This window comes from Chrysemys picta, chromosome 21 (genome assembly GCF_011386835.1).
Source record: "Chrysemys picta bellii isolate R12L10 chromosome 21, ASM1138683v2, whole genome shotgun sequence".
NCBI classification, from domain to species: domain Eukaryota; kingdom Metazoa; phylum Chordata; order Testudines; family Emydidae; genus Chrysemys; species Chrysemys picta.
In genome coordinates this window covers 5,929,922-5,945,333 of record NC_088811.1, presented here as the reverse complement: position 1 = coordinate 5,945,333, position 15,412 = coordinate 5,929,922, and the positions used below count along the sequence as shown (strand labels likewise).

At 39.5% G+C, this 15,412-nt stretch overlaps 1 protein-coding gene across 11 annotated transcripts in view; it reads left to right on the top strand.

The window, feature by feature from the left end:
• Window positions 1-15,412, top strand: part of PRKCZ (protein kinase C zeta) — a 168,304-nt gene that overhangs the window by 139,608 nt on the left and 13,284 nt on the right. For 9 of the 11 annotated variants that reach the window (XM_065575098.1, XM_042852824.2, XM_005292950.5 and 6 more), the window contains 2 exons: window positions 1,046-1,125; window positions 1,740-1,829. In XM_065575098.1, coding sequence (XP_065431170.1) covers window positions 1,046-1,125; window positions 1,740-1,829 — 170 coding nt within the window. Of the gene's footprint in view, window positions 1-1,045; window positions 1,126-1,739; window positions 1,854-13,869; window positions 13,920-15,412 lie in introns of all 11 variants that reach the window. The other 2 variants (XR_010594238.1, XR_010594237.1) reach the window with 2 other exon arrangements.

The following is a 15,412-nucleotide window of genomic DNA, read 5'->3' as shown; positions in this document are numbered from 1 at the left end:
TGGGTCACTCACCAGAATTCTCTGGGTATATCTCACTTAATAAAATTCCCTGCCATTGCAGGGACCTCAGGCATTGGTGCACAAAGATCCCTCCTGTTCTATGCCTGAGGCATATAATAGTTTAGTCTCCTGTGGGCTGTAATACTTTGGGTGTTGGATTTAGTGTGCAGATGCTAGTTAGTGCTTGTGGCCTGTGATATGCAGTTCTGGCCTTAAATTCTGACTCATTCTGAAATACCTTCTAGTGACCAATCTGAGTGCCAGCGTGAGCAGTCTCAAACACTGTTGTGTACTCTTTAAAGTGCATAACTAGTCTCCAAACTACTCCTTGAGGGGGAATACTCTATAATGAAGGAAGAGGGTGGCTTGTAATGACACAATGGGGAATCCCCACAACCTCAGGTCCAGTGTAATATTTCCTCAATTGTTCAAAAATGTGAGATCACATTTATAAAACCCCTTGATCAGGACTTTAAGGAGATGAAAACCCTTTATACAATGTGTTTATCAATATGACAGATGGGATGAAAGAAATGATGCATGAGATTAAGAATTTTCAGAAAGTCTGTAAATGTCACTGCTACCATAGCACTTTTCAGGTGAAGATTCCGAGATACAGACATTAACTAGGTAAGCCTTGCAAAGTTAGAGAAAAGCAAATGCTCATTTGACGGTTGTGGAAGCAGGAACTAAATGTTGAAGTGACTTGCCACCGTGGCAAATGACTCGTAATCCCCTGCTCTTACCACTGGACACGTTGCCTCCAGCTTTTTGAAAACAAAAATGAATACTCTGCTTTTCTCTTCTGAGTTGTCGTTAAAAGTCCGTTTTATAATACTTTTAGAAAAGATATTAACTAGAGAGAATGGTATGACTTTTTACAAAAAATGTAAAGCCTGGCAAATTTTGCAGAAATAACTTAAATAGTTGCCATAGGAGCACATTGTCCAGGCAGTAATACAAATAAAAAAGTTTTTATTAAAATCATAGTGGATGTCATATAATAGAGCGCAAAACAGTTTGCTTTTTTTTAAACTTGTAACAGTTATCCTTGAAAAGCCAATCCGGATTCCAAGATTTCTCTCTGTCAAGGCCTCTCATGTCTTAAAAGGATTTTTAAACAAGGTAAGTTTTACAACATTGTGTTATTTATATACATTCAATAGCTCAGAGCTTCATGTTATAAAACATAAATTAATTAAAAGAAATTTTATAAAATCAGGACATATAGCTTCCAAAAGCAATCTTTCAAATTGCTAATTTTTTGTGTGAAAATTTCATAGCATGGAACTTCATTTGAAAACTAAGCATGTTGGTTACTTAGTGAAATGGAATTTTATTATGAAACTGAGTACAAAACCTAAGATAATTAATTATTGGTCTATGCTTGCAAACAATTATTAAATGAATAGTCCTTACTAATACAAGCAGACAAAGTGAAGTCAATGGAACTATTATCTGTGCCAATAGGGAAAACAGCACATTTACTAAGTAAAATCAGAATTTTTATATCACGAGAAATGTCGTAAAATAAAAAGTCTAAAATGAATTTTCAAACCCATGAAATTCAGAAAACTAGATTGCCTTAATTTATTTTACCAATAGTTTATATACTGCTGCCTATCCTTGTATAATCTACATGAGTCAGTGAAAAACTGGAGAATTTGTCATGATAAACAATAAAAAAGAAGTGTAAAGACAAACACAGTCTTGATTGTGTTTTCTTTTGTCTTCCACAGGATCCCAAAGAAAGGCTTGGCTGCCAGCTAGAGACAGGATTTTCTGATATCAAGTCTCATACATTTTTCCGCAGCATAGACTGGGATCTGGTAAAAATAATTTATTCTACTTAAGTATGTTAAATAGAAGCATGTTCCTTCAATGTTTTAGTTACTGTGTGCATGAACCTATCATGGTAAACACTGCTAATGAATACTCTCTTCAAAAATACAGTTGCTCATAACTGAAAGAATACATCAAACCTCTAAAAGTATTCATGTAAAGTATTCTTCGGTGTCATCAGTTTAGGTTTTTATTAATGTAAAAATGTGACTTGTTACCAAATATTAAGTGTAGCTTCACTCATGGTCTTTACTTTAAAAATGTGAGGTTAAATTTTTAGTAAAAGGACAGTTGTGATATTAGGTAGAAAATAACAATAAAAACACATGATTTAAACCATAATAAAGCCTTGGGGGCCAATTAATTCCCTGAGTTCTATTGGTACTTGTGCTGCAGCCCCTATCATTGAAAAGTCCACCTGGTGCATTACAAGGACCTCTCTCTCCAAGAAGTACTGGGGTTAGAATTTGTCTGGGAGAGCCACAAAATGAGTAAGGTATGTCAAGATGGGGTGGGGTCAGAACATCGAGAACATATGCTGATTTAGCAGAGATCTTCTGCTTGTGGAGCCCTGCTTTCAATTTAAAGTTGCTGCTACCTGGCAACTGCTGCCAACATGTACAGATTGCAACCTATTGTTCTTGATGGTCTGAAGCAAGCTCTCTCTAACTTTTGTCTAACTCCTATATTTAATTATGTATTAGGCAGGTCTAATTCCTGGGAGGCAAATATCGTAAGCAAGTCTCAAGTAGTGCTAAATGTAATGGGGACTTTGGAAGAAGTAGCACCCTGGTATTCTGTTCTGGGGGGGGAGAAACACTAGAGTGAAGCTGTTATTAATGTATGCAGTATTTAGCATAAGAATGGCCATACTGGGTCAGACCAAAGGTCCATCTAGCCCAGTATCCTGTCCAACAGTAGCCAATGCCAGGTGCTTTAGAGGGAATGAACAGAACAAGTAATCTAGTGATCCATTTATATACATGGCATCTGACAGACATACAAGAAGGCAGTTTCCTTACAGTTTACATTATAAGGCCCCAGTCATACAAAACCTTACAGATGTGACCCTTACTTACCTGAATAGTCCCATTGATTTAAATTGCGCTGTTAATGTTTGTAGAATCAAGCCCTTAAAAGACAAAATTACCTGAGGAAGAGATGTGGCTTGAATGCAGTATGATTGAGTAGTTGTGTTTTGCTTGCTTGCTGGTTACTTTCAAGCTTTACATTTTGTTTTGTTACTCCTTGCTCTTAGGGTTGTTTTTGGTCCATAGTGTAGGATAAGATGTACTTCGTTTCAGTGAGATTTGCAAGAAGATGCATGCAGTGTTTAAAAGTTATGATCAGTTTAACTGTCAGTTGATCTAGAAGAATACCAGTCACTTCTTGATTATGTCCACAACTATCATCATGAAATCATCATTAAAAACTATTATCTGCTTCACTAACTACTTTATGGCTAAGGTGCCAACTGTGTCAGGAACATTATTTTAATTAGCTTCGTAAATTTTTAATAGCTAGTTTAATGATGGAGATGCAAGTATGCATTTTTTTTTTCAGTACTGTGAACTCCATAGGAAATATTGTAGAAACAGGAAGTAATGACTCTAGCATCATGAGAGAAGTTTTCTGAGAAAGGGAGAAAACAGAATGATTAAATTCTTACTTTGTGGCTTGTTGTTCAGACCATCCTTATTGAAGTTCTTCATAGAAGAAGCTTTCTACAGAGGCAGAATGTCTGGCATTTTTATAGCTGTTCATATAACACAGAGGATCTGATTAGGCTATTAATAATTTGTGAAGATATAGGTTGTTTTAAATAGCTCCCTTAATCTGGTGTGTGTTGTTTTACAGCATGCACCTTCAGGCACTATAATGCTAATTAGTAAGATGTTTCTTAATAGAACGTCAACATCAAACTTCACATACTGTAGCTTTATGAGAGAAGATTTTGTTGGATTCATTTTATATTTGTAAAAGAGACATTTACTGGTTTACTTACTTTATATTTCATGGTGATCACTTGGGAAGACCACCCCAAACTGAAACAGGGTGATTATGTAATCCTGGCATCTTTTCAGCAAAGCCGTGTCATGTAAATTACGATCTTGAGATGTAAATTATGCATAGTTTAACATTTTATAAGTTTACAGGAAAATAATGTTTACTTTGGGTCCCTGTTGTATTCTGGGTTGTATTTAGAAGGGGCTTCTGCTTGTAGTTGTTTTAGGTGTCAGTCATTTCGATGTAGGCCAAAATATTTCAGTTTTGCAAAGTGAATAAATAAAAGCCTAATATAAATATTTTTATTATTTTTTAAATTTAGTGAATCTTCTTCTGGATTAAAAGTGGTAAGGGGGAGATTTACTTTAAACATTTCTAAGTATAATTTACCCTGAAACACAAAGCCTTACACAACACAACCAGAGGGTAAAATTGACAAACTATTTATTGCCAGGGTCCAGCCTGAGTGAAGTGTGAAAAATAAACATAATATATAGATAGTGAAAGGAGACAGATTCTAAATATCTTTTCAGTGTTCGCAATCTAAGGTGTAAGTAATAAAGGTAAAGACACTTTTCAGTGACTTTTAAACTTAATGGCCTGATTTTGAAAGGTATTGAGCCTCCCCCAATCACTTCATTGGAAGCAAGGGTGCTCAGTACCTTTTAATTTTGATGTTTTTTTGCATGAGGGATGTGTTATACAATAGGGATCTAACCTATGGATAATTTCAGTATTGGGATGTTGCTGTGCATGAAATGAGGCAGTAACATTCTGGAACCTAGTAAGACAGCTTTCCTAATTCTTTTAGAACACTTACCAAATGTTTTCAGCTATATAAGGGAAAATCCATTTATATTCCAAATCTCCGTGTTTCTTGCATTATGTCTTGCATGATAAAAGCAATACTACAAAATTGTGGTTGATGTCACTGCTCAGCTGTGCAGAGATACAATGGAGGTGGACCTAGAATGAAGATTCAGATAAAGAGCAATATGTCTGACAAAATTAATTGCATGCAAAATGCATTTGGGGGGGGGGGGGGGGGACTATAATGGAGACCAGCATATGAATATTTTATTAATACACTGAGAGTTTTGTCCATTCACAGCTAGGTCTGAACTTGGCCCATTTATGGTTGTGCTGACTTCCAGATGATCAGACCAAGTTGGCTGATAGTTTAATGTGTGGTCTGAGAAGTAAACATACTAACCCTATATAATCAAAGATATGGAGACTGTCAATAAGTTCAACCTAAGCAATGATCAGTGATTCAGTGAGAAGCAAAGTTATTGTGGGAATGAAACTGGAAGGAAGTGAAAAATATAGTCTTGGAAAATAGAGTACATCAAGAGCAGTTCCAGGTAACATGGAAAGATTGCTTCCAGACAGGTTAAGAATTCTTAGGAATGTCCACTTCAAAGGAAAAAAAAGGACTTGCATTTTGTACAAAAGGCCATTGACTTCAATAGGAGTTAGGCCCTTACGCTGCTTAAGTGCATTTTAGCATCCCACTGTGCACCTGTCTGAAACGAAATACCTTTGAAAATCTGGCCCAAAGTAAACAATGCAATTGGATAAGAAGGAGAAAAAATTACAGCAAGATCTTTGGTAGCAAGGTGCAAATGACACTGATCTGCAGTGAGAAGGAACATCATATTTATGTGTGATGTACATACAAAGGTGCTCTGGTTAAACATTTTTTAAATAGAGCAGTTTGAAGAGTGTTGAGTTAATGAAGAAGTAACTAACCTTTCACTTAAAAGAAGATATTGACAAAACAATATATCGAATGTTTGTGTCTTTTAAAAAAAGACTCAGACAGCAGAGAGGGAGCATAGAGCTGTGATCTGCCTAATGCAGAGAATAACTATCTGTGAAAGTCATTGCTGGGAAGATTGTACTTCAAAGCTTTCTCTTGCTATGTATTATGAGCTTACTTCCCAGAATTTACAAAGAAACAAAACTAAAAAGAAAAATTACCTCAGCAGTCAGGAGAATACATATGTGAAAGCAGGTAGTGCAACAGAACTGGAGTCAGGAAAATTCCTAGAGGGATTTCATGGAGTTGTAGGGCAACAAACCTACTGAAATGTTGTCTTTAATAAATTAAGTCTTTGCCTCTGTGACTGTAAATAGAGAGGCATAAAAAGATAGATCAGAAAAGACACACATGGGGGACACATGTCAGAAAAGATTGTAACTTTCAGAAAGCAAGCTGATTTCAGCCTTAAGTTAGCTCAGTGAATTATATATATTCCTCCCTGAGATTCCTAAGGGAGCTGATAAACCTGATTCAAATGCATTTTGTGGCAACTGATTCCTCAGTTCCTCAAATTAAAGGCTGCAACACTGCCACCTACTTTTCAAAGTAGACTTTTGCTCTTTCATACTCCAATGGATGTAATATCATCCTAAAAATAGAGTTCAATTTTTACTCTTTCAGCATCATCTAATATCCATTCAGAATGCTGCTGCAAAAATAATTTTCCTAGCCCATCACTTTGACCATGTCTCCCCTCTCTTTGCATCCCTCCACTGTATAAACCTAAACTACCTGCCCTCACGTTCGTGGCCTGTTGATTCCTATCTCTGTCATCCACATGTTAAATTTCCAAACAAGCACCTTTGTATTCTCTCCTGCCCCTCACTCTTGGGTGGGGCGCCCCATAACCATCCTCAAACCTAACAGACTTTCTTTCTTCCAAACTTCCCTTCTTAAAACTTTCCTTTTCTGTGATGTCTACAAAAAGTTTAATAGCTAGGCTGCTGGTGTGCTGAGACCACGCCCTATCATACTGACCAATATTGTCGTACTGTTTCCTTGCACTCCATCTGTTGTCTCTTGTTTTATACTTAAATTGTAAGCTCTCTGGGGCAGGGACCGTCTTTTTGTTCTTGTTTGTACAGCACCTCGGACAATGGGGTCCTGGTCCAAGCCCAGGGCTCTTAGGGTATGGTAATACAAATAATAAATAATCATGCTCAGTGATAATCTGCTTAGCTCTAGCAGTATATTCAACTGTTACTATCAAACCAGTGATGGGTGGATGGACGTGTGCATGCACACACAGAGTATGGGTCCTTCTTTGGTAAATTTAGAAGAAAATAAAAGGTATTTAGAATCTAAAGGTCAGGAACTGGGTTATAACCATTTTAATAGGTCAGATTTTGGCCCGAACTATGTGACAGCGATTCTTTTAAGTTACAGACCAGTGCACCCTAAATCTCAAGTACTGTAGAAATGTTGTTGCATTCCAGTTGGCATAATTACAGACTTTCATGTAACACATCCCTTACTGCTAAATAATACTACCCTCCCACAATTCCCAAGTATTGTTGTGTGAGCAGTCTTAGTCTGTATATTGATTTCAGAATCATGTCTTTTTATTACAGGTGTAGTCCTTACTGTAATAACTCTATCAAGACTTTTGCAGCTCTTTCAAAGCACTACAATATATAGGCAAAGCCCTGAAAAATTTAATTGGGTATGAAAATCATAGTTATTACTGCAACAGAGTTTATGGTGTATAATACAATTAAGTACATTGATATGTTAGGATATAGTCTCCTCTCAAAGAGCAGAGAAGTGCTATTAAAATCAGAAAGAGAAGAAAGGATGCCCCATTAACTTTTTGGGAGGCGGAGGGGAGGAGCATTCAAGTGCTATGAGAGAACCTTTCAGCCTTGAAAGATCCCTGAACTAAATTAGGAAAAATACAACATAAAATGTGTGTATTCCTTGTTGATCTCTATAGTTAAATGCTGCATATTCATTGTAATGGTTTCCATTGCTTGACAAAACAAGATGTTTTATTTGGGTATTTTGACATTAATCTCCAAAGAATGTTTTCAACTTGAATTTATAGAGTTATTTTACACTGTCCATTACAAGTCACTAGCTGACTTTTGTTTTACAACAGAAATAAATTTAACTCTGAAAGGTTAGAAAATTGAGTTGCTCTATTTTTCAACATAAAATAAACACACAAATCCCCACAATTGTTGTCCTAAAACTGATCTTAAAAGAATCTCAATGAAGTCTTGAACCTTTCAGTTTGAATAAACTTCTGTTTTAAGTAGTTAAACCAACATTTTATATGTTATGCATATATAACAGGTGTCTTGGGGGATGGAAGATTGGTGGGGAATGGTTTGACTAGGGTCTTTTAGCTGAAGACTTCTGTGTCTAGTGTCAGAAACCTGAAGTGGGGGAAAACCCTCTCCTGAGTATTTCATAACCACACAAGATATAGGTTCAGATCAGCTTCTAAAACTGGGTAAAAGTTCAGGGGGATCCTTAGCAAGTCTGAGCCAGACTTCTCATCTTAAAATCATTTGTTGTTTCCGTTTTTCCTTGGATTTACTTTCTGCCTCTATTCCTGTTAACTCAAGGAAATGCAGCAAACAATATTCAGCCCTGCTGGAGAACCATTATCAGGAAAACACAGAACTTCTGAAGTTGGCTATTTACTGTAATAAAGCTGCCCTGAGTGATGGACTCTCATGGCACCAGGAAGGAAAATCTTTCTTCCTCACTGTTTGAAAGAAGCCTAACGACATATGTAACCTTGTGTCATAACATTAAACAAGATTCAGAATCTTTAGATTTAGGTGTCACTTTTGAGGGTTTCAGGCACTGGAATTGTTGCCATATAATATTGTGTTAGCGAATTGAGTCATCACAACAGCTCATCGTCTTACTGACGTTAAGTAACATCCATCATTTTAATCCTCATATGTCTTGGTTTAATAGACAATAAAATGTTAAATTGCAGCTAAACAGATGGCTAAATTTTAACTAACATCAATCCTTGTAAAAATATATTTTATAAAAAAATTTGTAATTGCAAGTAGTAGATGATTAATTGGATCCAGATGTGAACACCCTAAAGAAGGAATTTTACACTAGGTGTAAGTTATAACAGAAAGGTAGGTCCCTAATTGAGGTGGTTTGTCAAAAGGTATTGGAGTTATTTTTCATTTAATTATTGTTAGAGTATGCAATTCATGTCTTTATTTGTGCTATCCGTTTTTACTGAATTTATTTTCTGGTGACTTGTAAAACATGGGAGTCAAGTAAACTAGACACCTACAGTAATATTTTTTTAGTTAATAGACTCTTACATAGATCCCCAAAGTATTTGGAAAACATGATTGCTCACGGTGTATGGACACACGCCATCATTTTCTCTCCCACTCCCTTATATCTGCCCCAATTCGTTCCATGGCTCTCATCCATCTTAAACTACTTGTTAACCCAAGGTGCAAAATGCCTTTAGCCACAATGACAGGTTTCAGAGTAGCAGCCGTGTTAGTCTGTATCCGCAAAAAGAAGAACAGGAGTACTTGTGGCACCTTAGAGACTAACAAATTTATTAGAGCATAAGCTTTCGTGGACTACAGTCCACTTCTTCGGATGCATATAGAATGCATTTAGCCACAATGAAGACTGACACCACTGAGAGGAGGCAGGCAGGCTTTTGTGGGCTTGGAGCTGTAGCAAGTGTAACTATGCTTGGCAGGATTCAAATTCAATCAATAACTATCAATAAATATCAATTTCAACTGATGGGGGGGGGGAGAACACACTTATTTCAGCCATCACTAACAGTGGGCATGCTTGCAGGGATTGCGTGTCACTAGCCCTGCATCTGTGTAGGGAGTCCTCAGCAGCCCTGCTGTCAGAGGAGTGAGGGAGAAGGCCCATGACAGTGGTGACACTTGATCCCTGCAGGTCCTAATGGGGCCGAGCAGAGACCCTTGGCCAGGACTGCAAGGAGGAAGAGGACAAGCTGTGTGTGGGGCCATGCTACTACTGAATAGTCCTGCAGCAGTGCAGGGAGCAGTCTGCAGTCCCACTGTCACGGACCCATTGTCTCTCTTTCCCCAGCTGGGAGTACCGGGGGTCTGTGCTCTTCCTCGCCAGAACCACAGCCTTTCCCACGCCTTGCTCAGGCAGGGGTTGGATGTCACTGGCCCTACAGCCATGCCGGGAACCCCCTGCAAATCTGTTGTCATGGGAGTTCCTGCCCAGGATGGCTCCCCCATTACTGGCTGGGGAATGAGTGGGGCTGGTGACGCCCAAGTCCTGCAGGCACAAGGTGCTGGGAAGACTGTAGTCCTGGCTCTGCAAAGCAGAGGCCCTTGGCCAGGACTGTGAGGTGGGAGTGGTCCCTGCTGCTGAATAGCTCTGTTCCCGAGCAGGAGCCCTTCAGCAGCAGGGTGGCCTCCCCCACAGCCCTCCCCAGGAGTTTCTGCTGTGCCCCACCTCTACCCCAGCCTTCCCTGCACCTTGTGCCTTCAGGGATCAGGTGTCATTGGCCCCACGGCTGTGCAGAGTCTCCTCTGCACCTCCAGTGTCATGGACCCACTCACGCTACTGATGTGCCAGGAGTGTGAGAGCTGTCCTGAGGCAGGAACTGTTCAGCAGCAGGGTGGCCTCCCCTGTTCCCAGGAGCACGTCGTCCTCCTTTCAGTCCTGGCTGAGGGGTCTCTGCTCTGCAAGGCCATGACAACCACAGCCTCCCTTGCACCATGGTTCATTGGGCCCCTCGGCTGCACCCTGCTCTCAGCATTGGCCTAATCCCAACCCTACTCACCACAGCTGTAAAAATACAAATAGTTAAAAATTGATAAAAATCAGATTCTGCCAATCCAAAGTATAACCTTCCAAACCAATGACAAGGAAATAGTTTAGCCTTTTTCTGAAGTTTATCCTGCAAACTCTCTACCTTCTCTCTTTGCATGCTAAAAACTAGTTGTATCCATCTTAGGGTAGGTCTATACTTACCTCTGGGTCCAGCGGTAAGCAATCGATCTTCTGGGATCAATTTATCGCGTCTTGTCTAGACGCGATAAATCGATCCCGGAAGTGCTCCCCGGCGACGCCGGTACTCCTGCTCGGTGAGAGGAGTACGCGGCATCGACGGGGGAGCCTGCCTGCTGCGTCTGGACCCGCGGTAAGTTCGAACTAAGGTACTTCGACTTCAGCTACGTTATTCACGTAGCTGAAGTTGCGAATCTTAGTTCGAAGTGGGGGTTAGTGTGGACCAGGCCTTAGATTAGATTGTTTTCCTAAGGATATTGAAGAATGAAATGCATGCCAAACAAGTATAAGGGGCCAAGACAGATTAATCACTGTATGTGGTGTGTTTTTTTTTTCTTTTGAGCAGTAATTACGTGTGTGATAGTGATCATGACCGTGTACAGGTCAGAGTTAGAAGTAGGCCTGTGTGTACCTGCCTCTCCAGATCTCAGAACCAACCCATTAATATACTACAGGCTATCACATGATAATCCAGCTAACTCTGTAGAAATGAGCCATTCATGAAGGACAGGCAAACAAACATGCAAGACAGTTGAGCCTTAAAAGAGAAGGGGGTAGGCAACAACCAACAGATCTACACTGCAAAGAACTGGGGGGAGGGATAGCTCAGTGGTTTGAGCATTGGCCTGCTAAACCCAGGATTGAGAGTTCAATCCTTGAGGGGGCCATTTAGGGATCTGGAGTAAAAATCTGTCTGGGGATTGGTCTTGCATTGAGCAGGGGGTTGGACTAGATGACCTCCTGAGGTCCCTTCCAACCCTGATATTCTATGATTCTTCTAGAACTGAACTGAAATGCTTGCAAGTTAATAGAGGTTGCTGGATTTTCCATATGCCAGGTCTCAAGCCCCTTTTAGAAACACGGGAATTGTTGTGCTGCATCAGACTAGTGGTCCATCTGATCTAGTAGCCTGTATTCAATAGTGCCCAGTTTGGATTAGTGTGAAATGGACTATATGAGAGAGCCTGCTCGTGTCTTCCGAAGCACAGGCATCTGCTTGTTGGCTAATCACCTGAAGCATGGACATCTATATAACTTATAGGTTTATATCAAGTGAAATGTCATCCGTATAAAAATGCAACTTTTTAGAGAGTTGCTCTGAATCTTCCTGGGAAAACTACAAGTTTAGAAATAATTCTGCCAATCTGTCGTTTTATTATTATTATTTATCTTCTCTGTGGATGTTTTTCATGAAAACAAAATGATGTGATTTTTTCCAGAGTTTTTCAGGTAGTGTCATCAGGTCTCTTCCAAAGGGAGTTTTGAGTGTTGATTTTCTATCTGATATTTCTCTAGAGAAATGGTGACCTCCAGTGGCCAGCCAGGCTACTCCAGAGTATGTGCCCCACATAGGCAATAACAGCACAGAACAATGATCATACCTGGTAGTCTGTTTCTGGCAAAGCCACTATCAGAACCTTAAGGGGGAGATAAAAATGGTTCCAAATGCTATGCAGTGTTGCTCATAGGGATTGAGGAATTCCTTCCAGACCCCTGTGGTGATCAGCTTTATGCCCCGAAGCATGACATTTGATGTGTTGATCTTCACACTTGTAGCTAAAACATTATAGTCACAAAGTTATCCAGACCATTTCATAATCCAGCCACAAACAGTTATCTCTCTGACCTCTTTACCAGGAGCATATCTTATAGGGATATGTACGTAGTGTGTATCTCCTATGTATCAAAAATATATCTCTACTATTCAGAGAAGGCAAGAAGAATTCATTTAGTCGGAATACATTAACAAAAACTCATTCAGAAATAATTTAAGCAGTTCATTTGTGAACTACATGCCTTGTTAGGTTCATTGGCAGCAGGAAAAATGTATTGTTGAATAATTTCTGAAATCTTTTGTAAATTATTATCCTCAAGTGGCTTCTCAGGCATTTTGAATAAAGGAACTCCTGTTCCCCAAAATGTTTTGCAGCTAGGCTTTCTTGTCCACTCACAAAGATTTGATTTTACATTAAAAGAAATGTCACTATTAGATAGAATTGGCAAAGAATTTCGTATAGGCAATTGTTAGATTTATTACATTTATAATAATTATAGTAATCCTAATTTCTCATGAAATATCCAGTGAAACTGGACTCCTGACATGCAGAAGAGATCTATTTTGTGAAATGGTAAATGGCTTACATAGAAGTTCTGAACATCAGCAATATTAAGATTGTAAGCTCTTCAGGGCAAGGACTCTGGGTCCTATGAGATACCTCACAGAACTTTAACCCCAGGGACAATTCTGGGCTCCTCCAGGACTGGAGCAGTCCCTGGTGTGTTAGGCAACTTTTCCTCTGCTGCCAATGAGCAGCAGTGCTGCCCAGAAAGTGCAGCTAGACTCCCTTGAAATTGACACCCTTCCAGCCCCAGCCCTACCCCTAGTATGTCCCCAATACTGAAATTTGCAAGGGGAGTCTTGGAAAACAGACAGTAGTTGTATTACTCAGTTAAGAACATAAGAATGGCCATACTGGGTCAGACCAATGGTCCATATAGCCAGTATCCTATCTTCTGACAGAGGCTGGTGCTGGATACTTCAGAGAGAATGAATAGAACAGGGTAGTTATCAAGTGATCCATCTCCTGTTGTCCAGTCCCAGCTTCTGGCAGTCAGAGCATGTATTTGCATCCATGACCATCTTGGCTAATAGCCATTGATGGACTTACCCTCCATGAGCTTATTTGATTGTTTTTTTAACCCAGTTTTACTTTTGGCCAAAATCCCGTGGCAGAGAGTTCCACAGGTTGACTGTGTGTTGTGTGAAGAAGTACTTTCTTATGTTTGTTTTAAACATGCTGCTGATTTAATTTCATTGGGTGGCCCCTGATTCGTGTGTTATGTGAAGAGGTACAGAAATGGCTACACCATTCTTGATTTTACAGACCTCTGATATCCCCCCTTCAGCCATCTCTTTTCTAAACTGAACAGTCCCATTTTTTGTAATTGGCCCTTCAGATGGAAGCTGTTCCATACCCCTAAACATTTGTTGCCCCTTTTTGTACCTTTTCCAATTCTAATACGTCTTTTTTGAGATGGGGCAACCCAGACCTGCACGCAGTATTGAAGGAGTGGGCATTCCATAGGGATTCTCCCTAGGCCAGATCCAGGGCTTTGTCTTCCCAACCCCTTAACCCAGCGTATAGGGGCTGAGAGAATCTCACCCTCTGTCTTCCTGTATATCTTTACAGAGCCTAGCACAGTGGGGCTGATCTTGTTTAAGGTGATGGGTGTTACCATGGTATGTATACATTGATTTTTAAATAATATTTTTGTAAATATTCTTATCTCCTCATCATGGTGTCTGAGTGTCCGAACCCTTGCTTTGTCCACCCTGTTTTCTTCTGTGCTTCCAAGAGGAGGGTAGGATTTTAATTCAGACATGTTCAATAGGAAAAACTTTTTTAAAAAACCTTAGCATGCAAAACACTATGGATTTGTTTTGAGATGAAAGACCATTTCAAACAAGCAAAGAGAGCAGCTTCTAAGCAACATGCTGAAAATAGAGATGCTGACTAAACTTTTCTGAAAAAAGGATGTTGGGGAGTGCATTGGGGGGACCAGCTCCCATAAGTAGAGTTCTTGTGTTCTTGTGTATGTGTTGCCTTACCATATCTCAGTAGCTTTCCTGCCCTTTTCCACAATTGGCCAGGTAATGATTTTGGATGCACGTTTAGACCCCCGTTAAGTCTACACAGGCAAAGTCCTGGTAGATCAGTGGAGCTTCATGTGAATGCCAGGGACCCCTGTGCAAACATATATTGTGGAGGTGAGATGCTAGCTTGTAATTTGTCATAAGTAGAAGAGCTCTAAAAACATGCAACCAACACGTCAGATCTGCAGTTTATAATCTGCACAAAAATTGGGAGTCCATGTCTCCCCTGGCCCTCAGGAAAGATTAAATAGCAGATGCTGTAATGAGTCTTGCGTTGCTAGGATTTTGTTATTTTACAAAATATACTACAGTAAACTTACTAGCATGTTATAAATAATTGCTTTCTAAAATAAACATTGAGGTACAATTGATAAAATAAATGAGTACTTTTGGTGAAGCAGTATATATTAGCATTTCCATTGTGATAGTGCACTTAACTTACTAATTGAGTCATTGGTTGTGTCTGTGACCCTAGCGTAAATTAGCAAGATCTTTCTGTATATAATACCAACCTTCACAAAGTCTAGAGTTGTAGACTTGATTTATTATGTCATATAGGTCACAAGGGTTCCAGTAGCAAAAAACGTATGTTATATACATTGCTAAGATGTTCATTAAGCTGCTTTACTGTCAACACTGTTTTTGATGAAAAATGGGGTTTTTGACAGTGATTATTTTTAATTTTGTTTTTGAAAGAAGTATCCACATTCCACAGAAAATTTGTCAAAAATACAACTGTGTAAAACCAGAAATTTTTTTATTTGAAAATTTTTGATTTAAAGTGTTGCCTCCTTGTGGTTGAAGTTTAGTGTCTGTCTCTGTCATTCTCCTCTCTGGGTTGGGTTTTCCCAGCTGAACTACATCTCCATAACGGACTCCAGTCAGACTCATGCATCATGGCGACTCAGCAAAAGGGAAGACCATGGTGCAACATGGGAATTAGTCTGTCTGGGGAGCCCTGCCCATAGAGTAGAATAGGGGCTTGAGGGACCTGAACTACAATTTTCATGAGGCACCGCAGCAGTATATCTGAATAGAACAGTGGCTCTCAAACTTTTTTTTTCGTGGACCACTTGAAA